At 49.5% G+C, this 25227-nt stretch overlaps 1 protein-coding gene across 2 annotated transcripts; it reads left to right on the top strand.

The window, feature by feature from the left end:
• Nucleotides 1-1743: 1743 nt before the first annotated feature.
• On the top strand, nt 1744-25007 carry LOC142560337 (uncharacterized). Of its 2 annotated transcripts, none has more exons than XM_075672346.1 (7): nt 1744-1826; nt 6291-6694; nt 8869-9125; nt 18471-18742; nt 20652-20810; nt 22483-22722; nt 24615-25007. In XM_075672346.1, the coding sequence occupies exons 1-7, from the start codon at nt 1821-1823 to the stop codon at nt 24855-24857; spliced, it is 1581 nt and encodes a 526-aa protein (XP_075528461.1). In that variant the 5' UTR covers nt 1744-1820; the 3' UTR covers nt 24858-25007. The 2 variants fall into 2 exon arrangements, with proteins under 2 accessions (XP_075528461.1, XP_075528460.1); XM_075672345.1 differs by lacking the exon at nt 1744-1826 and adding an exon at nt 3533-3771.
• The last annotated feature ends 220 nt before the right edge of the window (nt 25008-25227 follow it).

Raw genomic sequence — 25227 nt, 5'->3', positions numbered from 1 at the left:
ATGGTGTAAACAAACATTTTATTTGATTTGAACACTGTTAGTCCCTTCAAACGCCCCCCCCCCCCCCTTCTTCCTGTGACCCGTTCTCGTGTTTTTAGGTCTAACAGTCATCTAGTTAAAATTAAGAAGGGGGCCGACAGAGGGAGTAGCACACTGTTGTATAAAAATTGCAAGCAGGGATAACATGCGTCAGAAAGGCTGTCCCACGTTTTGATATGTGGACCTATATTCGTCAAGAGATGGGCCCACCTACCGAAACGTAGGCCAGCCTTTCTGAGGCACCTTATCATTGTTCGTAACTTTTATACCACAGTCCTCAGGTCAAATCATGAGAAGCCAACAAACACTGACACCAAGGACAAGATAAGGGAAATGAGTTGTGCTTAATAAATGGAATGAAGAAACGATAAATTAATTAGTCATATCATGAGAAGCCAACAAACACTGGCACCAAGGACAACATAGGGGAAAATAATTGTGCTTAATAAATGGAATGAAGAAACGATAAAAGTTAACCCCCTTTCTTCTCGTTTAGTCCTCTAGTCAAGTAAGTTAACTGGGATCTTCACACACGTCCAGCACGTCCGGCAAGTAATTTAAGTACGTTTACGTGCGGGTGTCCCCAGCCCTAATAGGCAAAAAACTACGAGGCTTGTGATTGAAGCTTATCACATTACGCGCAGTAATGCGTGCATCAATCAGTCATTCGTCATCATCTCGGGCAAGAAGGTGCGATATCTATCTAAGCATTAATTTCATATCTGTGTTTACACATGCCCTGATGTATCTACTGCACTTGACTACATTTATCTGTTAGATCTAGGGTGTCGTAGTTTTTGTCATTTGCCAGATGGTTTCGCTGATAAGTATATATGGAAAATTTTCCCTGATTTACTTTTAGTTGTGACTGAGCGCTCGTTCGTTTTTTTTTTTTTCTACCTTCGTCTCTTTTTGACTTAATAGTTCTGCGGAAACTTGCAAGGCGGAGAGAGGTAATTAATAAAGGGAAAATCAGATATCCACCCGTTTGTAGCAATTGCTACAAAGGAAACCCATACGAGTATCCTTTGTAGCAATGGCTACGAACCGGTGGATGTCTGATCTTCCCTTTATTAATTCGACCCTTTTTGCGTTGCGCGCATTCGGCAAGGGTAGAATCACACACCTTCACATATGCCGACTGCAAGAATGCCACGAAGGTAAGTAACGAATGTCTTCAAACAAAGTGGCCTATACAAGTCAACGCTATGTAGAGAGCTAAAGCTTGGATGTTGCTTCGCACTGCCGCCCTCCATTCATCGACGGAGGACTTCTCACATATGGTTGCATGTGGTGTCCCGTACATTTCCTGCCGCACAGCTGCTCGGTCATGCGATGCCAACACATCTTTAAAAAACGTGTGCTCGAAGCCCGCATGTGGCTGCCGTTCGTTTTCATTGTTTCTGCACACATGCGCGTGGGCTTCTCGGCGGGCGATGTGCGGCTGCTGTGCCGCTGCGTGTTCCGGCAGAAAGGCATGGAAGTTGAGACCGTATAAGCTACCCAGATGTCGGACATCCATCTCAACGGACTAACAACATCATTCCGGCCAAGTTGACGTCCCCACATCAATTGGAACATTGCGAGGTATTCTTTTTTTTTTCTCTTTGCGTCCATCTTTCATGCTGAAGCAGTGTCGGAGGGCGTTTCTAAATCGCAGCCCACAGTCACCGAGAAGACCAGATTTACAACTCGAGCCATTCACGCGGCATGGACTGGTGACTGCAGTTTCGGAGCTCGGTTACCGCTCAACTATTCGCGTAAAAGTGCGAACGATTTGGATGAAGGTAAGCGTGTTAGCTGTTAAAATATGCATTTAATAGTTTGTGCAGACAAGTTGAATCTTTCGAGAGTGCAGTAACTGTTAACACGACTGCACGCGTGTACATTTTCTGTCCTTCTTGTCGCTTCGATTGATAAGATTCAACGTCCTAATACAGCACACTGCATGGTTCATAAGGGACGCTTTATTGAAGGGATCCGGGCCAATTTTGCCACCTATCGAGATGCGGCCGCCGCCGGCGGGAACCGAACCCGCGACCTGGTGCTCAGTTGTGCAAAGCCACAGCCACAGACTCAACACGGCGAGTAATTTTCGTATTTCACCTAACAAGATACGTGTCCGTGTTTTCTTCTTGCGTTATGCACAGATTTAAAAGACGAAAGGACGGCCGCAGTAAACACGGACTTGATTTTACTCTTGCCTTTCAATCTGATTTTTGGCTTTTTATATATGCACGACCTGACACTAATAAACCAGTTGTAACATTGCGCAGTATTCGTTTGTCCGCGTTCTTCCGAACCCATAATTTCGTCATTCCGGTTTGTACACAGCGCAAGAGGAAAGTATAAACATCCGCCAACTAGCCCCTGTCATCGTCCTCTTGAAGATATCTGTACATGAAGTGGCGCAGTGAAGCACTAATATTAGCCATTCCTCTTATTATTACTTCCTGTCTTCTCTCCTATTTTCTTTTTTCTCATTTGGTTTGGTTAAGATCATGCGAACGCACTGACTCTACACTTCTCTGTTATCCTGTGCGAAGTCAATAAAGCGGGGAGGGGGAGGGAGGAAGAGAAGAGAGAGAGTTGCCCGAAAGCTTCGCTTTAAAGCTCTGCGACGTCTGTTAATGTTGCAGGGAGAAAAGTATCAGGCAGGCAGAACTTTGCAACTTGTTGTGCCCGCAGCAGATGTCACAGACACGCCCCGGCCGGCCAGTTCATGACGTCACGCTACGAAACACGCCTACACGTTACTCTATGCCTCCACCATTAGGCTTCCTACAAAAATTACTAGACAGAACTCTGACGCTATAGTGTCTAAGGCAGCTGCAGACAGAGCGGTTCAGTCAGCAAGGAAATGGCGGTTAGCACTTGCATTTGCCTAAACTTTGTCTTTTTGGCTTCAAGCGTCTTATTTGGTTCTCTTTATTATTATGAAATGAACGAGAAGCTGGTACCATTATGGGCGCCGGCAGCTTCTTTCCGCAGGACAAGCAAAACATAAAGCACAAAAAAGTGATATGCACTGGTGACAGTCAAATACCACGAACACTTGCAAAGTTCTATCCACACAAGAAAGCAAAGGGAAACTAGGAGACGCCTTTGTGACTTCACAAACTGCTCACTTCAGCAATATATTTCGCTATAAGTGCAATCAATCTGCAGTGATTATGCATGTACCGAGAGTCTTATTGCCTTCTACGCTCATAAAGATGGGATTTCTTCTGAATTCATGTCAATAAAGGCAAGTGAAGCGTTGTAGAAGCAGTAACAAGAGCGTCCGAAGTCGTACGCACGAAAATTAAACAAAGCTACGCACTAATCATAATTCCCATAGTAGCTGCGCGATTGCAGCGTCAGAATTCCTTCTGGTAGATTTAGTAGGAAACTGCGGGGCCTCCGACACGGCCTCCGAGATCGGGCGCACTGAAGCAATCCCGAAGGCCATGCCTCCAACATCGGGCTCGTGCCATACCCGCCCAGAAAGAACGACGCAGAAGAAGGGACATTCTAAAACGCTCGTGCGACGCTGTCATCGCGGAGCAAGCAAGCAAGCGTTTGCGGTTATCCTGCCGAGCGTCGGTCAGATTGCACGGTGGCGTCTCGACGACCGTATGCGTCAAGATGATGTTCCTCCAGCCAAAGCGCCGTTACGCGCCCAGCCACAAACGGCTGTTCCCCGAAGCTTGGAGAGATTCCACATACAGCGAAGATGAGCGTGCCATGTCGGTAAGCGTATATTACGGGCACTGAATGTGACGATCACAACTCCCGTTTCGGAAACTGTGTCGTCAGTGTGGCTTCGCTGTGCAATTTGAATTATTGCCACCTCTTTATAATTTTGAGCAATTAAGTGTGGTAACTCCTTATTTCACAGAAACGCACTTGGGCGGAGATGGGGAGGGGTTGGTTGGGCAGCTTGTATGCTAACACAGATACTTCGGGGGGGGGGGGGGGGGGGGTAGTTGGATGTTCACACCCCGACCGGGTCAAAGTTTAACAGTCGCGTGATCTTCACCCAGCCTGTCGGCCCATAATCAAATATAATTATCCGAAATACAACCTTCCTAGCTCTTAACAATCCGCAACTTACAAAGGCGTCACGCGCCTCTATACCTTTAATAGTGAGGCCGTTCTATGATTGGTTAAAGGGTTCCTGAACCACCCATCGGGCTTGAAGAATAAATATAGACCGAGGATAGCATACGCTGCAGTGAACATCGATCTCAATCAAGTTTTGCAGTAATGCGCGGTGCATGGAGCTGGCAAGCGGAGCGGGAAGTCACCTTTCTCTCAAACGCTGTCTTTTCAACAGAAGGCTGCTCTTTTCTGGGCACTTTATTTCGCAATATAGCAGATTTCCATGCGTGGCTGTTATTGGCCGATAGTGGACATCGATCAAGAAGGATGTTTGGATCAGTGGGCTTCTTCCTACTCCTACTATGCATATTTATTGAAGAAGTTCAGTAAACATACCGAAGTAAGCGATAATCTGCCTTCGAATTTCGATAATGATTGCGTAGTTCCGGAAGAAGTCGACTATCGTCTGCTCACGCTCGACCGCGGGCGCCCACGTAGGAATTAAACTTTAGCGAACCTGCTTATCAGTGCTGTAACCGCCGGGTGACGCTAATTTCGACTAGTTTCGAACACCGAACTAGCCTCGAATGACGAGAAACTTAAGGTCAAGTCGCACGCACACTTTCCAGCGCGCGCTCACTCCTGTCCGCTCCTGGTTAGATGGCTTGGCAGACTTATTGATGGCGCTTCGAAATGCGCAAGTTGGATGTGGTGTTACGATCGGCCTGCAGGGGTACTGAACTGCAAACCATTCACAGCCCGCTGCAGTTGTTTCGATCAACCTGCAGTGTTAGCGATCTTCGGAGAAGCGACCTTCGAACCCTTCCCGGCCCGCCGGGACGATTCGCTTTGTAAAGACAGCAACGCGCCTCCTCGACAGCCCAACGGCACCGGCATGTCTAGCCATGTTCGGCGGACCGAGTATTGTTAGTTTATTCTCTATCGCCTTCACGGTTTGCTTGGAGCAAGATAACTCCTGGAAAAGGGTGTTTTGCGCTGCTTTCTCACGGGCCCCAGAAGTCGTCACAGTCAACGGACAGACGCGGCGGCTATCGGCGGGGTCAGCTCTGGGATCAAGAGGCGCCTGCTTGGGTCAAGCGTATCAACCCCTGTCTACGAGAACACTCTCACCTCGGTGTGTTCAGTGAAACCAAAGTGCAGAAGTGAGTGTGTGAACCCTCCCCCTCAAAGGCTACGATGACTTTGGACGCTCCCATTGGACGAAGGTTGAACGGCAGTTTTCCCTCACCTAGGGATCTAAGGAGGACAGAGGGTTTTTAAGCAGCCGTTTCCGGCTGGTCGGTGTGCTTTCTTTTTCAGTCATGCTAGACTGATGAAATGTAACGTTCTCCACCCTTCATGTAGATATTGTAAATAAATCCCATATTCCTCGTTCTCGATGAGAACAAGTCCCTCCCTTTAACAACGTCCTTAGCGTGGATGAGTCGGACGACTGCAGGGGCCAGCTACCGCTTATTTCATGCCTGACCCCAACTCTTTCAGTGGCTACTATCCGTCTCAAGCTGCTGAATGACAGAGCCGGTCCGCACTACGTAGCACGGTCAGACTGGAGAATACAAGCGTGTGAGCACGCACTCAAACCTTGCTGTGCACAAAAAAAATGCTGCGCATACGCACTACAGTTTCTTGTAGCTGCGGTCTGCTACGTGGCATAGATACCGCGGCCGCCGCGGGGTGCCGCCGTGAGTCTACCGGCTAAGTGCACTGCAGTACGCTGAGGACAACCACACTTGGCTTACGTTTTGGTGCGTTGTAGAGGCCAGAAGCGGGAGTAGTGGCATATATTTACGTTAACACGAAAAATCTCATTCTGAACTGCGCGCCATGATGATGTGCAGTATGCAGAGCGTTATGGGCACGTCCCGCTCCGCCATAGCCTTCGCAATGCAAGGGTTTGAAAAAGGAGCAGAAGCACCGCGAAGCGCATGTTTGATTTGCCAATAGCTCCGCTGCTGCTTAAGTACTTTTTGCGGCGAACTACTTGTGAAATAGCCTAACTTCAAATGGCATTTCTCCAACTTCGACAGAAAGCGGTTCAGGGCGCCTTTAAACATGTGTTTTAGGGCTCCTTAAATGCAAATAACAAAGCACGTCCAGGATGTCATGTCGCTAATATTTTAACAGCACAATTCTACTCCCCTTCCCAGGGTCCCCTGTGCCCCGTCTTCGTCGGCGTTCTTCTGCTGACCGCGTTCTACGTGATCAGGACGTACGGCCCCGTTCAGACCTCTCCGCGAGAGGGCGGCACCTTCAACCGTGCGGCCGCCGCGTCGAACGGCTCGCAGAGCTCGGTCGCCGACACCGAGCTCTCCCCGTTCTGGCTGACCTTCGAAGAGGAGAGTCGCACCGACTACGCCGTCTGGCGGCTCAACGCGTCCATTCGCTGGCGTCAGACCCATTCGTGGGCCTACACGTGCGGTGTGTTCGTGGACCAACGCGTGAGGCCCACGCTCGTCCGCTTCCTGCTGCTGGCTCCGACAGAGCAGCTGGTGCCTTCGTACGGCCTCAACGGCACCAACTACGGGAAATACGAGTGCATCTTCCTCAGAAGGTGAGCGGGGCACCGAACGCGTTTGACTGCGATAGCAATGATACGGTGTCACCCGAGGCGCGTTCGCCGTCGCCGTGCTGTCACAGTATCGACGGGGCACGTGCGGCACGTTTTGACGGCAACGCGAAAAGGGAACGCCATGCAGAAATTATCCTGGGCTGACCGCCGAGACGCAGATGCAAAAACGAAACGACGCTTGGCGACCATGACGTATATGTGTTTTTGGCTCCGCCAATCGCTTCCGGTGCTTGCAGTATATAGAATAGCGTGTATTTCGAGATCGGCTTCCGTTACTCCGAATAGGCCGTTTCCGGGGGGTGTGGTTTCATTTCTTCACCACTTGGTGTTGCCACATTGCTGCTTTGCGTCGAAATGCGGCCCCCGTGACCGGGATTTGATCCCGCGCCTTCGGGCTCAAGCAGCGAAACGCCAAAGTCACCACGGAGGGCATAGCCGCCCCCTTTTAAAGCGAAACCTTCATCATCATCATCAGCATCAGCATCATCATCATCATCAGCCTGGTTACGCCCACTGCAGGGCAAAGGCCTCTCCCATACTTCTCCAACAACCCCGGTCATGTACGAATTGTGGCCATGCCATGCCTGCAAACTTCTTAATCTCATCCCCCCACCTAACTTTCTGCCGCCCCCTGCTACGCTTCCCTTCCCTTGGGATCCAGTCCGTAAGCCTTAATGACCATCGGTTATCTTCCCTCCTCATTACATGTCCTGCCCATGCCCATTACTTTTTCTTGATTTCAACTAAGATGTCATTAACTCGCGTTTGTTCCCTCACCCAATCTGCTCTTTTCTTATCCCTTAACGTTACACCTATCATTCTTCTTTCCATAGCTCGTTGCGTCGTCCTCAATTTGAGTAGAACCCTTTTCGTAAGCCTCCAGGTTTCTGTCCCGTAGGTGAGTACTGGTAAGACACAGCTATTATATATTTTTCTCTTGAGGGATAATGGCAACCTGCTGTTCATGATCTGAGAATGCCTGCCAAACGCACCCCAGCCCATTCTTATTCTTCTGATTATTTCCGTCTCATGATCCGGATCCGCCGCCACTACCTGCCCTAAGTAGATGTATTCCCTTACGACTTCCAGTACCTCGCTGCCTATTGTAAATTGCTGTTCTCTTCCGAGACTGTTAAGCATTACTTTAGTTTTCTGCAGATTAATTTTTAGACCCACTCTTCTGCTTTGCCTCTCCAGGTCAGTGAGCATGCATTGCAATTGGTCCCCTGAGTTACTAAGCAAGGCAATATCATCAGCGAATCGCAAGTTACTAAGGTATTCTCCATTAACTTTTATCCCCAATTCTTCCCAATCCAGGTCTCTGAATACCTCCTGTAAACACGCTGGCAATAGCATTGGAGATATCGTATCTCCCTGCCTGACGCCTTTCTTTATTGGGATTTTGTTGCTTGCTTTATGGAGGACTACGGTGGCTGTGGAGCCGCTATAGATATCTTTCAGTATTTTTACATACGGCTCGTCTACACCCTGATTCCGTAATGCCTCTATGACTGCTGAGGTTTCGACAGAATCAAACGCTTTCTCGTAATCAATGAAAGCTATATATAAGGGTTGGTTATATTCCGCACATTTCTCTGTCACCTGATTCACTGGCCTTCACTGGCCGCGAACTTGCGATTTCGCCGTGACGGTGCTCCGAGGAGGCACATGACGTCACACCGGGTTCCTCGTCACACCGCGTTCCTCGTCGTTGCGTTCGCCTCCGCTCGCTTCGCCAGCTGCGTCGCATGCCTGATAACATGTCGGAGGACTGAAAAGGAGAGCTCGCGTGCGTCGCAACCACAGTTGAGGCGGCAGTATGGACGGCGACAATTCCGATAAGCAACAGGAGGCCTGGAATGGACATCGGAACGAGATGAAGAGGAAACTAATCGCCCAGGAAACAGACGAACAGCGCGCCGAACGACTGGCTAAACGCCGCAACGTAGCTAGACAACCAGGCTAACCTGGACTTGCAATCAAGATTAACCAAGGCTAACCATACTATGCATTAGCTTTCGCTACGTATATCCTGGCATGGCCGAGCTAAGCCACTGCCAATTTTTTGGGGGCTTCTTCGTACGACACGATCCCTAATCGACGTCCAGACGCTGTGAATCGCAGCGATAACGAGACGGCGACGATGCCTGGCGCAGGAACGTCACGCCCCTGCGAGGCACGTTCTTGGTCGAGACGCGCGGTCGCCACCCGGACGAAGCGCACGTGCCGGTCTACCGGAATGGCAGCGCCAGGATCGAGCTCTGCGTCGGCGACAACCCTCGGACCAACAACTGCTCGTACCTGTGGAGCACCGAGGTGGTGGCGAAGAGCGCGGCGAGCGTGCCCGTCGGTGGACTCGCGAGCGCCCCCTACGAACCTGTGCTCGTCACATGCGCGGTGCCCGAGGACGCCAGTGAGTAGTGCACACAAGCGTCCCGTTCGCGTCTTCAGTTTCAGTTTCAGTTCGTTATTCTTTAAATGCAATGCATACATAGTATGCACGTACGCCATTCAAGGATACTCCGCGACTTCCAGTTTACGGCCGCGACTATGCGCGCACCTGTTGATAAGGTTCCCCAAGATGGCGGAAGGTAGCGGAAGCAGACGACAGCAGCGGATGTGACGTCACGTGCATACTATGTATTGGTAAGATACAGTATACAGACGAGGGTCCCAAAGTCAAAGAGTGCAACGGGACCCTCGGTTAATAGTAAGAATGTAGGGATGTGTTAAAGAAGAGAAAGCTAACTAAAAGAAACGAACACGAAGAAACGAACACAGCCGTTCAAGCTCAAGTTTACTAAAGCTTTACTTTTGTTTTTTGTTACAAAATGAACATAATGCAGAGTAAAGTTCCAAATTAAAAAGAAAGAAGCTGTCGAGTCGGCCTCCCGTCAGCACACTTCTAAAATTAAGAAGGTGTACGGTTAGCAATAGAGGTTTAATTAAAGCAGCGAGTGAATACGTGTCAGCATACTGGAAGTAAGTAAACAAAACAGGTAGTTCAAGAGGACACGGGAACGAGCAAAAACAATTTCTACGTAGCATTGTACATTTATAAGGGCGACACTAGTGGTACTAATCTAGTAGCGTAACTGTTATGTGAAATCAAAAGTACACGAACATTGCAACACAGCCACAACGCAGTTTATAGGCAAATAATTATTCACGAACACCAGTTGAGTACAACAATAAAGCAATCACACAGTGATAGTTCTTTTTTTACATAGGTAAATTGGGCAGTTAGTGATAACTGTTTTAGAAGCCCACGGAAATAGTAATGCGATAGCGGTTATTTATTGATCAGTGGCAGAGAATTGCAAGGTGAAATGACTGAACGAGGGCTTAAAGTGACACTAACAGAAATACCAAGTTTATTTTGTTACAATTTTTATGCTCCTACTCAGTGGTTATGTAACATGTTTTTCTGACTCAAATATTACTAGTTAAAAACCCATTGAAACACTGACAGCCTTCACGAATTTAATTAGGTTCTTCGTTTCGACTAGTACTCATTCCGCAAAAAAAGTTGAATGATATGTACTGTTGTATTGTAAAATACGCTTACCTCATTTTTCATACATATTACAGAATAACAAGCAGTTCACAGTTCAAACCGCTTCGCAAGTTTCACCCCGATAGGTTCTTCTCCTTCAAGGAAAACGTAGGCGTGTATTGTTACGTTTCGCCTACGACGCGCGGTTTAGCCGGCGCGATTGCAACAAAGCGGCAGACATTTTGGCCCGTTCGGCGTCGCCGCTACGCTCCCCGCCAGGCGTTTCCAGGCGTTTCCAGGCGTTTCCAGGCATGTTCCGATGCCACGTGTCTTCATGTGCGTGTGTGAGTGTATGTGCCATTGTGCCCGACCGGCGGCGATGCGACAGCAGGGGGTCACCTTCTCCTCCCAGTCATTGTGCCCGACCAGAGGCGCTACGAGAGCCGAGGTTACCTTCTCCTCCCAGTCATTGTGCCAGACCAGAGGCGCTACGAGAGCCGAAGTTACCTTCTCCTCCCAGTCTTTGTGCCCGACCGGCGGCGCTACGACAGTGTGCGTCACCTTAGCCCATTGTACAATCACGTGCTCGTCTATTGAGGGGTTCCTTCTTGCCCTCAACTGCGAGAGTATAAAAACAGCTGCCCCCGGACGCCAAAAGGAGGGCTCCGATTTCTTCTGTTGAGTAAAGTGCTCTCCCGTCTCTCTACTTCGGTCAACCTGACCACCAACTCTTTGCGATGTTAAAATAAACAAGTTGTTTTGTTGTTACCAGTCGACTCATGCTTTGCCGGGACCTTCGGATGCTTCCAGTTGTACCCCAGGCCGCCAGGCCAACGCTACCCTTGGGGCTTGCGACCCAGGTACAACCACGGGCGTCAGCGCCGAGTTCCCAACAAATCGTACCAGCGGGTACGACCACAACAACTCGTACCAGCGGTGCGATTCAAACAACTGTCTGCCAGCGGTGAGATCGCGACAACGGAGGCCAGCAGCGAAGAGATGCAGTTGACTGTATGCTGAGCAGCTCATCGACGATCCGGGAGCAGTGCAACGAGCCCTGTGTGATGACTGGTTGCCTGCAGCGGAACGACTGCGCTGGACTCTTGGCTGCGAGGTTTGGTGAGTGCGGGACTTTCTTCTTCTGAGCTTTGCCAGGCTTTTGTTAGTGTTAGAAACAGAGCTGGTAATTGTGGTTGTCGTTGCTGCCGGGTTAGTTTGCGGCAAGACAATAGTAAGCAGTAGAGAAAGCAGCATTCAGAGCAGCCATGGATTTGAAGTCGTTGCGCAAACCGAAATTGCTGGAGCTTGCAAGAGAGTTGGGTCTGAATGTCTCGGACAAACTCAGAAAACCAGAACTGCTAAGGGCTATTCTTGAGTTACAAGCTGAGGATGACGAGCTGTCGGAATGCCTTGAGACCATTGAGGAAAGGGAGACTGCAAAACGACAGGAGCGCGAACTTAAAGAACAAAAAGAGAAAGAAAAAGAAGAGCGCGACCGTCAACACGCTTTGGAAATGAAGCGTCTCGAGATAGAGATAGAACGCGCTCGTAATGGAAGTCAGGCACACGGTGCAGGAGAACGCGTATTGTTCAAAATGACTGACCTGATGCGGCCGTTTAAGCTTGGAGAGGACATTGGTTTGTTCCTGGTTAACTTTGAGCGAACGTGCGAGAAGCAGGGGTTCTCTCGGGAAACGTGGCCACAGCGCTTGCTCACTTTGTTACCCGGCGAGGCGGCCGACGTAGTCGCTCGCTTGGATAGAGAGGAGGCAGAGGATTTCGACACAGTGAAATCGAGTCTTCTAAAAAAGTACCGGCTGTCTGCGGAGGCGTTCCGTCGGAAGTTTCGGGAAAATGAGAAAGGCAAAAGTGAGTCATATACAGAGTTTGCGTATAGGCTTATGTCAAACATGCAGGAGTGGCTCAAAGAAGAGAAAGCGTTTGGTGACCACGATAAAGTTCTGCAGTGCTTCGGGCTAGAACAGTTTTATAGTCGGTTACCGGAGAACGTGCGATACTGGGTCTTGGATAGGCCAGACGTTTGTACGGTGGCTAAAGCCGCTGAGCTAGCCGAGGAGTTTGTGACGCGTCGGGCTCGCGGAGCTAAGGACGGTCAAAAGGGTGAATTTGGCTCGAAGTTTGAGAGGCCGAAGTTCACACCCATGAGAGCAAAGGGGGACACGCGTAGTGAGGATGCGAGTGAAAGCAGTCCGACCAAACGTAAAGAGACGGCGGCAGCCAAACGCAGAAAGCGGTTCGAGATGAGGCGAGCGCGCGTGTGTTATACGTGTCAGAAGCCGGGTCACTTTTCGGCGCAGTGTCCGGAAACAACACCAAAAGTCGTGTTTTTTTCATTAGGCAGCACTGACGAGAACATGAAGCTTCTCGAGCCTTACATGCGAGACCTCCTCGTGAACGGGAAAGAGTGCCGAGTACTTCGCGATTCCGCAGCTACGATGGATGTAGTTCACCCCTCTTACGTAGAACCCCATATGTTCACGGGCGAGTGCGCATGGATCAAGCAAGCCGTGGAAGCTCATAGCGTGTGTCTGCCGGTAGCAAAGGTGCTTATTGAAGGACCTTTCGGAGCGCTTGAGACGGAGGCGGCAGTGTCATCTATGCTGCCCCCCCAGTACCCGTACCTATTTTCAAACAGGTCCGATCACCTCCTGCGCGAGAAGGGGCTTTTGTTTGGTGAGGCTAGCGTTCAAGCCTTAACCAGATCGAAGGTTCGGGAGCTCGCTGCAAAGGCGGTAGTTGCGGGGCCGATGTTATCAAACAACGAAAAAGGGTCAGAGGCGCAGCAAGCCGATATTCAGAGCACGCCCGAACTGAATAAAATTGAGCCTGTAGCGTTGAAGGCGCCAGATACTGGAGAGGAAACGCCCGACACGGGAAAGTTAGAAGAGCTATCTACTGATTTGCTCATCGCGCCTACGTCAGACGGACTTGATAGGTTGCTAAAAGTCAGCCGGTCGGCTTTGATAGCCGAGCAAAAGAAGGATGGTAGCCTAGAAAACATACGCTGCAATGTCAAGGAAGGTATCGCCAGGAAAAATGCGCGTTTTGTGGAAAGAGGTGGAGTCCTGTACCGGAAGTATCTAGACCGCAGAGGAGTGGAGTTCGATCAGCTGATCGTGCCTCAATGCTATCGTCAGGATCTGTTGCGCTTGACGCATGGGGGTTCGTGGTCCGGACACCTAGGAGTTAAGAAAACTAAGGACCGTCTCTTGCAAGAGTACTATTGGCCAGGGTGTTTTCGGGACGCAGACCACTTCGTGAGGTCATGTGACACCTGTCAGCGGGTGGGCAAACCAGGGGACAAATCGAGGGCGCCGTTGAAATTGGTACCTATCATTACGGAGCCTTTTAGACGGCTCGTTATTGATACAGTGGGACCTCTGCCGGTAACAGCCACGGGGTACAGACACATTTTGACTGTGATCTGCCCAGCGACAAAGTTCCCTGAAGCAGTGCCGCTTAAAGAACTCAGCTCAGTTGAGATAGTCAATGCACTACTGTCCATATTTGCGCGAGTTGGTTTTCCTGCAGAAATCCAATCAGATCAGGGCACAGTGTTTACTAGCGCTTTGACGACAACTTTTCTCGAAAGGTGTGGGGTAAAGCTGCTACACAGCTCAGTGTACCACCCACAGTCGAATTCCGTTGAGAAGCTCCACTCCGTCATGAAGCGCGTGTTGAGAGCGTTGTGTTTTGAACATCGAACTGACTGGGAGCTGTGTCTGCCTGGGGTGATGTTTGCTTTAAGGACCGCGCCGCATGCGGCTACGGGGTTTTCGCCAGCTGAACTGGTGTACGGTCGCTCGCTTCGATCTCCGCTTCGCATGCTTCGAGAATCATGGGAAGGTAGGGGCGACGACCCAGTCGTGGTGGAGTACGTGCTTAAGCTCCTCGAACGCTTAAGAAGGGCACAGGAGTTGTCAGGTGAAGCAATGGCAAAGGCCCAGCAGAGGGCCAAGGTTTATTATGATCGGACCGCCAGGGCCCGTCGTTTTGAGGTGGGCGATGAGGTCATGATATTGCGCACATCGCTAAACAACAAACTAGACGTGCAGTGGGAGGGCCCAGCACGAATTGTTCAGAAACTGTCGGACGTTAACTACGTGGTAAGTCTGCCAGGAAAGCGGAAAGCACAGCAAGTTTACCACTGTAATCTGCTCAAACCTTATAGACAAAGGGAAGCAGTGGTGTGCATGATGGTAAACGTTCCTGAAGAGCTTCCGGTCGAGCTTCCGGGACTAGGCTCAGTGACGAACAGGGAAGACACCGGTCAAGTCATTAGTGACCTTATCAGTAAAGCACCGCTGTCGCCTGAGCAGAAAACCGAACTACACCAGCTCTTACAAGAGTTTCAAGGTCTGTTCTCTGAGAGGCCTGGTAGGACTTCTGTACTTACTCATGATATAGAACTTACCTCCCCAGAGCCAGTACGATCCAAGGCGTATCGGGTGTCACCCCGCCAGAGCGATATTATGGAGGCTGAGGTAAAGAAAATGCTACAGCTCGGTGTTATTGAGGCAGGTGAGAGTGATTATACCTCCCCTTTGATTTTAGTTGAGGTACCGGGCAAGGAACCTCGTCCTTGCGTCGACTACCGCAGGCTTAATTCCATCACTAAGGATCAAATTTATCCGATCCCTAACATCGAGGAGCGCCTTGAGAAAGTTAGTAGCGCTCAGTTTATTTCCACCCTAGATCTTGTCAGGGGTTATTGGCAGGTTCCCCTCACAGAAGAGGCTAGTAGGTATGCGGCGTTCATTTCACCAATGGGAACATTCCGTCCTAAAGTGTTGAGTTTTGGTTTGAAGAACGCGCCATACTGTTTTTCAAGCCTCATGGATAAAGTGTTGCGGGGACAGCAAGAATTCGCTTTACCGTATCTAGACGACGTAGCGATATTCTCCGCATCCTGGTCTGAGCATATGGCACACTTGCGGGCAGTGCTAACCCGCCTGCGCGAAGCGGGCTTGACAGTAAAGGCTCCTAAGTGCCAGTTAGCACAGGCCGAGGTTGTCTACCTCGGTCACGTGATTGGTCAGGGTCGTCGCCGCCCCTCTGAAATAAAAGTGGCCGCTGTGCGAGACTTTCCGCAACCGCGCACAAAGACCGATATTCGGTCGTTCTTAGGTGTCGCCGGCTACTATCAGAGGTACATCCCCAGGTACTCTGATATCGCGGCTCCCCTGACGGATGCTCTAAGAAAGTCAGAGCATCAAACAGTCGTCTGGGACGAGACAAAAGAAAGAGCTTTTAGCGCCCTAAAGAGTGCCCTAACAAGCTAGCCTGTGCTACGATCGCCAGACTATACAAAAGGGTTCGTTGTTCAGTGCGATGCTAGTGAGCGAGGCATGGGCGTTGTACTGTGCCAACGGGTAAAGGGAGAAGTAGAACACCCCGTCCTGTATGCTAGTCGTAAGCTGACCAGTCGTGAGCAGGCGTATAGCGCCACCGAGAAAGAGTGTGCATGTCTCGTGTGGGCCGTTCAGAAATTGTCATGCTATCTAGCCGGCTCGAGGTTTATCATTGAGACGGATCACTGCACTCTCCAATGGCTGCAGACCATCTCTCCCAAAAATGGCCGCCTCCTGCGCTGGAGCCTCGCTTTGCAACAATATTCCTTTGAGGTGCGTTACAAAAAGGGGAGTCTCAACGGTAACGCCGATGGCTTAAGTTGAAGCCCCTAACGTAGGAATCAGCCTCAAAATTGTTTGTTACTGATGTTTTTCTTCCTGAGGCAGGATTGTTTAACATATTGCTTTTGTTTAGTGTTTCAAAGTGATGATATGCTTTCTAGTGCAATTTTCCAATTTGTGGACGCGTTCTGAGTGATGCTAGACTACTGTAAGGAACTAGGCAGTGGTATAAAAAGGGGAAAGAGCCTGGCAGGGCTTAGTGAGGGTTGTGCCGTGCTTGCTGACTGAGCGGTTGAGTTTCAGCGTAGTTCTAACGCTTGCCGGGAACGAGAACAAGAATGTGAACTCTCCCGAAGTCACTTTGCAGTGTCCTGTGCGAACCTGAACGAGGGAACGAGGCCTTCTCTGTGCGCTGCGCTCAAGAAACGTCGAGGGACGCCCGACTTCTGTTATGAGCATCATCGAGCGACATCCCTCCGGACAGCGGATGCAGTCCCCTGTCCATCGGGATCTCCTTCCCCCGGCGGGGCGGTCTGTTACGTTTCGCCTACGACGCGCGGTTTAGCCGGCGCGATTGCAACAAAGCGGCAGACATTTTGGCCCGTTCGGCGTCGCCGCTACGCTCCCCGCCAGGCGTTTCCAGGCGTTTCCAGGCGTTTCCAGGCATGTTCCGATGCCACGTGTCTTCATGTGCGTGTGTGAGTGTATGTGCCATTGTGCCCGACCGGCGGCGATGCGACAGCAGGGGGTCACCTTCTCCTCCCAGTCATTGTGCCCGACCAGAGGCGCTACGAGAGCCGAGGTTACCTTCTCCTCCCAGTCATTGTGCCAGACCAGAGGCGCTACGAGAGCCGAAGTTACCTTCTCCTCCCAGTCTTTGTGCCCGACCGGCGGCGCTACGACAGTGTGCGTCACCTTAGCCCATTGTACAATCACGTGCTCGTCTATTGAGGGGTTCCTTCTTGCCCTCAACTGCGAGAGTATAAAAACAGCTGCCCCCGGACGCCAAAAGGAGGGCTCCGATTTCTTCTGTTGAGTAAAGTGCTCTACCGTCTCTCTACTTCGGTCAACCTGACCACCAACTCTTTGCGATGTTAAAATAAACAAGTTGTTTTGTTGTTACCAGTCGACTCATGCTTTGCCGGGACCTTCGGATGCTTCCAGTTGTACCCCAGGCCGCCAGGCCAACGCTACCCTTGGGGCTTGCGACCCAGGTACAACCACGGGCGTCAGCGCCGAGTTCTCAACCGATCGCACCAGCGGTGCGACCACAACAACTCGTACCAGCGGTGCGATCCAAACAGTATTCAAGGTTGAGTGACTATTTCTAAGTCGGCACAGTGCCTCTTCATAAAACCTCTTACGATTTCTGCCGCTTTCTCATTCTCGAAGTGTGACTTTAATCAAGTGCCGCATTTATTTCACTCAGCTAATCCCATTCTGCCCCAATCAGGAGAGGTTGCTTGGAGCACACCAGAAAAGACACGAAAACGAAAAGCAAGCAGCAACGCCACATCAAGGTTCCAGCAAGCAGTGGATGCCTGTGACGGCACGGATTCTTACGGCGTCTCCTCGAAAAATTGTTTATCTTGTGGCGACGAGCGACCACGTAGACTGGTAAAGTCTCGGGCTGTCGCAGGAGAGGAAAAACCGACGCTCCTTCTCTTAGCGTAGCGTTCTTTTAATCTGGTTCGGAACGCTAGCCCGTGCCAGCCGCTCGTGCCTCGTGTAGACGCGAGCGACTACGTAATTCTCATGCGACGCCGATGCTGCTGCCGCTGCAATCTATTTAGACTGCGGAATTAGATCGCATTAAAAGTAAACCTGCGTTTCAACCAAGTAAGTTGGGGCAATGTGAGCAAGTACAAGAAAATTGATTCAAATTCGTGACGTCACACTGACCTATCGGCGCTCATGTTTCCGGTGCGAAAAAAAAAAGAAGGTTGAATAACCACTCTTTTCCCATCTTGTTAATAAAAAAATTCAGTCACTTTAGCATAAGCTAAAGAGGATGAAGGCGAAAGCATGCGAGCCCAAGAGGCATACATTACATTACTTGACATTTTCATTCTAATGCGTTGTTGCTTCCTATTACTTGTTTTCTCCCACCAAAGGTAGTGGGTTCGAGTGCCTTAACTCTACCTTAATTAACTGTTCCTTAATGAAATTCGCCTTAATTAACACCAAAGAGCGTGCGTGCGAGTGCCTTAATTAACTGTATATTAATGAACGGTGCCTTAATTCACCTTTGCCGTAATTAACACCAAAAATCGTGTGTTCGACTTCCGCCAACGGTCGAGGGTTTCACCGCCAATTTCGGGGTCATTGAAATTTGATACCACAACGCCGGACGGTCAAATTTACGTTCCATGAGCCGTCTGAGGCTTCATAATAAATAGTGTTTTAAAATGATATTTTACCAATCTACAGCATACGTTACTGTCATTCTTTAGTGCCGCTTATGGTTTCCTTATAGTAAGTCTCTCTTCCCACGTGGCCTCCATGCTGCAGTGTACTAGAATACTTCTAGTACAATACTTCTAGAATGCCTCTTGTTCACTGTATCCGTGCTCCGTTCTTTAAAATGGCGGTTCGTCTCTCTCCGCAGGCGCTCGCCTGGTGTCTCTCGTGTACCGCCGCGAGGAGAGCGCCTTCTGGTTCGTTCCCCGCAAGCTCCACTTCGGCGTCAGGAAACAGAGAGCCTCGGTCGGCGTCTGCGTGCCGCCCTGGATCTCCGAGGATGGCGTTAAAGCACAGCGCGACCTGCTCGAATACGTGGCCTACTACGCGGCGCTAGGGGCGCGCCACTTCAACGTCTACGTGAACGCGACCGACCAGCGGACGTTGGCGTTCCTCCTGGCGCTCAGGAAGCGAAGCCCGGTTCGTGGGAAAGCGATTTTCCGGCAGCGGCCGGGCACATTTTAAGCGTTCGCTTCTTCGCGACGTTCCAATCGTTCACTCAATGGATGGTTGGTCGGTCTCTGACCGCGAACGTTGAGAGACAGGATCATACCAACCGGCTTACATAGAAGTCCGTGCTACTTCTACAAACGTATCGGTGACCGGCTCCGTTGTCTAAGTAATTTCTCAAAGACACAAGAAACTGTGCCTTGATGTGCTCGCTGCAACAAACGTACGCCTTCGTGCGCATAATTCCTTTATTATAACGAAGCTTTCTCTTGCCTTCTGCTCCTTGGTTTTGCGTGTCAGCTCGGTCGATTTCTCGCCGAGTAGCGGGGGCCGATTCCGAAACAGCGTAATAGTACACTGCGTCGATCTCGGAGATGGCGTAACCAAAAATGGGCCAATCCTACGGACAGCGAAATTAGCGGTGGCGCGGGTCGCGTGGTGGGGTCACGTGGTGAAGTCGCTGGGTATCAGCCCACTCTCGCTCCGTTTGCATGGTGCGCTCTCGCTTGCTTCGTCCTTTATGCTGTTTATAAGATGGCGCTCAACGGAATTACTGTGGATTGAAAGAAGCTTACGCATTTCACAATCATTATCAATTATTTCTAACACAATTTATAGCCTCGTTTCTCGAACATAAATGTGCTGCGCTGCTTGCCTAGGATAGGAACGACAGAAAGGGACCTGTCCTGCACAAATGGCATATGCGCAGAGAAACTGTGTGATCCTTAGTACGATTGTATGGTCGTACAAAGAAGACAAGACACCCACCAAAGTTTTAAAGAAAGAAGACTTTGCATCCTTTAACTGGCAATTTACTTCGTAAGAAAGTGTATAGCTTTCTTTTATTGTTATTACAGCAAACTGTGGCAAATTATGTGACGATTCGAAGTATTTAATGCTGCGTTTAGCTCTTATATATTGACCCAAAGTATTAATAGAAGGTGCATGCTCTGAAGAAAAGACTCCGCCTCAGCAGCACACGTGTAAGGTTCCAACACAGTTCTCTGAACCGATGATAACGAAATGAACTAAAGCCACCGAAGAATACGGTAAAAGGTCAAAACTTTAATGCAAGATCCAAACTGAGCTGACAAACGCGACTCGGCTGCAAGCAAATCGGAAACAGCTGTGACATGGATGAGTATACGGCTCCTCTTTGGTTGATATAATTTCAAACGCCACGACGGGTACAGCTCAGTCTCGGTGGTAAAAGTGTTAACCAGTTTCGAACAGTTTATTTAAAAAACGTATCCAATAGTCTGACGAGTAGTCTGACAGACAGGATTGACGACACGATTCCGGAAGTACGAGCTTCAAAGTACGTCCGGCAATCCCATCCAACGAGTCTCAAACAGGATTCACAAATCTAAGCAGCCATCTTTCTAACGCACCGCAATTCGTGTTTGGACGCCGTGTCCATACTATACGTGACTCGTGCTTGAAATGCGGAACGCATGTTTGTCGAAACCATTCGAACAATCGGACAAGACGTCAGAAATATAAGCCGGTGTAACGATTTATTCCGCTCAATTCTATTCCTTTCTTTTATCACTCGCTGCTCACGACTCGCAAATCCTAGTGGCAAATCACACGCGGCGCGCCCTTTTTAACTGCTGACGAAACGCAACCAGGAAGATAAATGGAAAAAAGAATTAGTACCTCATCTCGAACACGTTGCTCCGACCCAAGAAGCCTGCCGAACGCTGTTGGAACCATTCTCTTACCACGGCGAAACTTTGCATATTTAACTGCTATAGGTTCAGAGTCACACGTGCGAGTTTACTGCATAGATTCCTGCAAATCTCCCATTGCAGGAAATATTTCGACCTCTAGCAGTATGCGTCGTAGCAGATTGCGTCCGTGTTCTCTGTCCCAACAGGTGAGCCTCACCTACCGGTCGTGGCCCGGCGTTCCGGCTGGCAGCAGCCTGGCTTTCGCTGAAGCTGCGCTCGTCATGGACTGCGCCTTCAGCTACGCCGACACGCCCATCGAATACGTCACCACAGTCGCCCTGCGAGAGTTTGTCGTCCTACGTAAGGTACGCATGTGTCTACACACCGCCATTTATAGTTCATGCTTGCGCTAGCAAACCATACGTCAAGTACATCGCCAGCCCTGTGACTGCGCGACGCGTTCAGTGACTTTTCACGAGTTGAGTCAGTAAGCGAGCCGTTCTATTTTTAGCCGCTTACGTCACATGAATATTCGCACTCCGCTACGGGGGTTCTGCCAGCGAGCGCCTCGCTAGGATTTTGGTATTAATTGTTTAATTAAATGGTTCACCGGCGTTGTGTGAAACCACTCGGTATGCCAGTATAGCGACTTTGGTAATTAATGGCGGCTTTAAAGTTTCTATATTTCAAAACTCCTAGCAGTATATGTGCCCAATGGCTGCATCGCTTCCTGCAAAGTGACTTAGTAATAACTCCTTTTTCTGTGACACTCGTTTGAACCGTTGAGTGGTGAAAATTGCTCTTTATGTTGATGGCCTGCGAAGTGGAGCATCATCGCATTCGTCTGCTCTTTATGCCTGCACCTAGTATATCAATGGCCGCACAAAAATTTTTGATGCCAAGTTAGCTTCTTTGATGAATGAGACCTTACGTGACTAGGACCAGACTGTATACCACGTGCGTCACCACGCCTCATGTTTACGAATACGAAGCGTGTCTAAAAACGGCGCAAATTATTGGAAATTTGTTTCAATTACATTTCTTGCACCTTTCTGGTCACCAAACGAGTATACTGCAGCAGCACAGACAGATAACTTAAGATTCTTCAGCGATAGCTTTGTGAGTTGTACGAAATGTTGACGGCATGCGTTGGCTACAGGAATGTCAAGTACGAGATGAACCGTACATGTTGTTCAGCATACTTGGAAAGCAGTCCAATTAATGCCACTTGCAGAAACATGCCCGATGTAAAACACCGTCAAAAGAAATGAAGCGAAACCCACCACATGACGACACACTGGCACCGAGAGCCGGCACCAAGGCGTCTATACCTTCCGACTCCGTTCGTTAAAGCACTTAGTGCGTATTATTCAGACAGCACTAAAGGTGTAATCGGAACTTTCTCAAAACGAATGCGCCGCGTTTTAGACGCACCTATTTTCGTGTGCCCTCTCTGCTGTTCTTAAAGGGACACTAAATAGAAAAACGATTTCTTCTGCATCAGTAAATTGCCTTTCTATGGCACTAAAAACAACACTCTTACCCCAATAAGACGATTGGCAAGCAAAAAAAAAAAAAAAGCGCAAGAACGAAAGACCGGTGGCGACGCTTCCTTGAAGTTTCCGCACCTGGTCGCTGTGACGTCATGAATTTTGATGGCATCTTCTAGGGCCTACTTGCTTATATAGCGGTACAGATTAACTACATTGTGTTCTAAAGGAACCAAATATTAAACATAGCAAGCTTCGGGAACCTTTACTCAGCCAACGCGGCCCAAATGCGAAAACATACTGACGTAGCGGCGTCGGTCTTTCGGCGCGAAATTCAAATACTGATATTTCGACCTTCATTTTCTCAACTAATAATCAAACTGTTATTTTGAAATGACTGCCTGCGGGGTTCTCAAATGACGTTTTATTAGTCTAAACTGATTTGTTGTTTCGCTTTAGTCTCCCTTTAAGCGCTATCTCGGCGTATGCAATTGTGCACACAGCGCCTCAAGAACCTGCACTCAGGGATGTCTGGCGCTGCGTGCAGGCGTCGAGCTTCGGTGACTTCCTCTCCAAGGTGGCGTTCGCCAACGTGACCTCGTTGACGCTGCTCAGTCAGCCCTTCACCACAGAAGGATCGCTGGGCGTGGACGACATGTTGCTAGCACAGCGAGACAGGCTGCGCGTGCGACCCCTGCTGGATCCACCGGGAAGAACCTCGAGAGTATTTCTCAAGGCCACGCGCATTGTGGAGGCCGACGCCGCCCAGGTCTACCACGCACTACAGGTGACGAGCAGCGTGCGCAAATACCTTTTCTTGTTTAAAAAAAATATTTGGCTACATGAACCCGACGTGAGCACGTCGATTCGGATGTCGAGCTCGGACAGCCCGACTCGACAGTGCTGACACGGACTCGTACATGGTGGGTCGAGGTTGCTTTTACAGCCTGTGTTGATTCGAGAGGATTACACAGCGTGTACTGTTTCATCGCTGCTTACTCCGGACCGCTGATTCGACTTCCCTCCGCGTTTACATGCCGTACCCGTTGGGTCGTGCAACCTGTGCGATCGGGCTGACTCATGGCGACTCGACGCTCGCTGAGCGGCCCGGCCGGCTAGCGTTCGATGAGGACGACAGCAAATCTCAGCCCGACAAACCGACTCGATACGCTTTCGTCGGGTTCACGCGAGCGCCCCGTTTGTCAAACGTTTCGAAGCAACTCCGCCAGCGCCAAGAACGCCAGTGCAGCCACCGTACGAGCCGTACAGTTTCCCACAAATTTTACTAAAGAGAACCCTGGTACTATAGTGTCTGCGGGAGTTGCGAGTGTGGAAGTTTATAGCCAGTGCGGCGAATGATTGGTAGCACACGGATTTCGTCCAACGGCCTTGCGACTCTGCAGAAAATATTCCATTATAAATGCAACAATTCGCAATGCTAAGGCATGTGCGCAGAAACTTGTTGCCTTCGTGCGCTTAGAAAAATATGATTTCTCAAGTATCTGGAAAGATGAAGCGTAAGAAATAACACCACAACGTCTGAAGCTACTCACAAGCGCGAACTATATGCAAATTACTATATAAGGGATGTGATCGCAGCGCCGAGCTCCACCTAGTAACTTATGTGAGAAACTAGAATAGTGTCTACAGGCGCCGCCGGTGCAGCACTTCATACAGTAAAGGGATTCGTTTAAACTTCGTCCTTCTGGCTTCGAGCATTTCGTTTTACTGCAGTAGTGTCATATAAAAATTGGGCGTGTGGCGTCAATTAGCCTTCTGTACTCATCTCCATAGATTATCTGCCATCGTATTGCTTTTATAACGTTACATATAAATACAACTCCTTAAGATCACTAAGATAGTAGATGACATGGCAACTGTAACTGCCCAAAATCCATCCATATTTAGCGACACTCATACTCGGAAGTGCCGATTCATAATGATGCCTAAATGTGCATAGTTTCGCGCTTAAATGCCATTTTAACGTAGCTCTAGACGTGGAGTTGTTAAGAAAGATCCAAATAAATGCTATATGACAGGGACGCAGTATACTTATCCAAAAATAACAATGAAAGCTGCCGCAGTTTGATTTCTCAGCGAATCCATGCCAAATCCGCTGAAAATTCCACGTATTAACCATCATTTGTATGTTGGTTGAAATACTTTATAATAGCATCATTTTAAATTAAATAAACAAGTTACTTCCCCTAAGCCTTCCTTGGTGTCATTGGCTGTGGCCTTCTTGTAATAGTAACTTAAAGCTCAGACCCCTCTGTTTCCTTTCTTCTCGTTCATACCTCCAAAGTGATTGAAATCGGCCTATAACGCTATCGCATTAAAAGTAAATCACTCTAAATAGCAATGCCTTTTGATTATGTGTTCCCCACCTTTACGCCAGCAATAGGTGGTGTCCACATCACACACTCCAAAGACGGCTCTTTCAGAGTAACGGTAGCAATCTCGAAGGTCATGCTTTTGCGTATTTCAGGCGCCGGAAAAGCATCGCGTGTCGCTGCCGTAGAACGCAAAATGGCACCCGAGATTACGCAGCGCAAATAGGTCACGCGTGAATTCGGAGGCCACATTAACTTGGAGCAGTCGACATAAATGTCATCCAGTTCTCGACTGTTTGATTTTGAACGAATGTTTTTTTTTTTTCTGTAACCGGCCTCGTCGCAGCCCAATCCAATCACCGTGGACAGCGAGGAGGCAATCGTGCTGCGATACGTGACGACACCGAATGACGTCACCGGAAGGGACGAGGCTGTCGCCTACGTTGACTTCTCCAACTACACGAACGAGGACTCGAGCCTGACCAAGTGGCAAGCGCAGATGTCAAGCCTGTCGCCGCTTCTGTGGTTCCGTTGGAACCCGAGGAAAAAGAAAGACTGGCGCTTAATTCCAGACGGCACGCCCCTCTAAATGGCAAACTATATAGACAGACCGTTGGGACACGCCTACAAAATGCTCCACCCAAATTGTTAGCGGAAGGAAACAGTTCAACGGCGGACATTTATTTATTACCGCGGCTTGAAGACAGAAAGAAAACAGAATACTTGGTCTTATCAATGACCGGAGCTTCCGATCTCTTTTTTGTTAAGGTAAGTATCACGACGCTACAGCTTTAGAGTGCAGTAGAGCTCAGTGCTATCCGCTGCTGAATCAGGCATTCAAGTTTCGTAAATGCAGTGAATTCGGTCTGTTGCAGACGAGGACAACGAAAGGACTGGACCGCTTGCTCCGTGAACTGGGCATACTTCTGTTCAGTTACTCCTTTGTCCGTAACGCACTG

This window comes from Dermacentor variabilis, chromosome 10 (assembly GCF_050947875.1).
Source record: "Dermacentor variabilis isolate Ectoservices chromosome 10, ASM5094787v1, whole genome shotgun sequence".
Classification (NCBI taxonomy): domain Eukaryota; kingdom Metazoa; phylum Arthropoda; class Arachnida; order Ixodida; family Ixodidae; genus Dermacentor; species Dermacentor variabilis.
This window is presented reverse-complemented; position numbering and strand designations above follow the sequence as displayed.

What these genes read in the sequence shown, in the direction of transcription:
- LOC142560337 (XM_075672345.1), top strand. Translation starts at nt 3,667, where the DNA reads ATGATGTTCCTCCAGCCAAAGCGCCGTTACGCGCCCAGCCACAAACGG. An exon ending in GAGTGCATCTTCCTCAGAAG is followed by an intron (nt 6,695 to 8,868) that starts GTGAGCGGGGCA and finishes TGCCTGGCGCAG; the next exon opens with GAACGTCACGCCCCTGCGAG. An exon ending in CGCTCAGGAAGCGAAGCCCG is followed by an intron (nt 18,743 to 20,651) that starts GTTCGTGGGAAA and finishes CTGTCCCAACAG; the next exon opens with GTGAGCCTCACCTACCGGTC.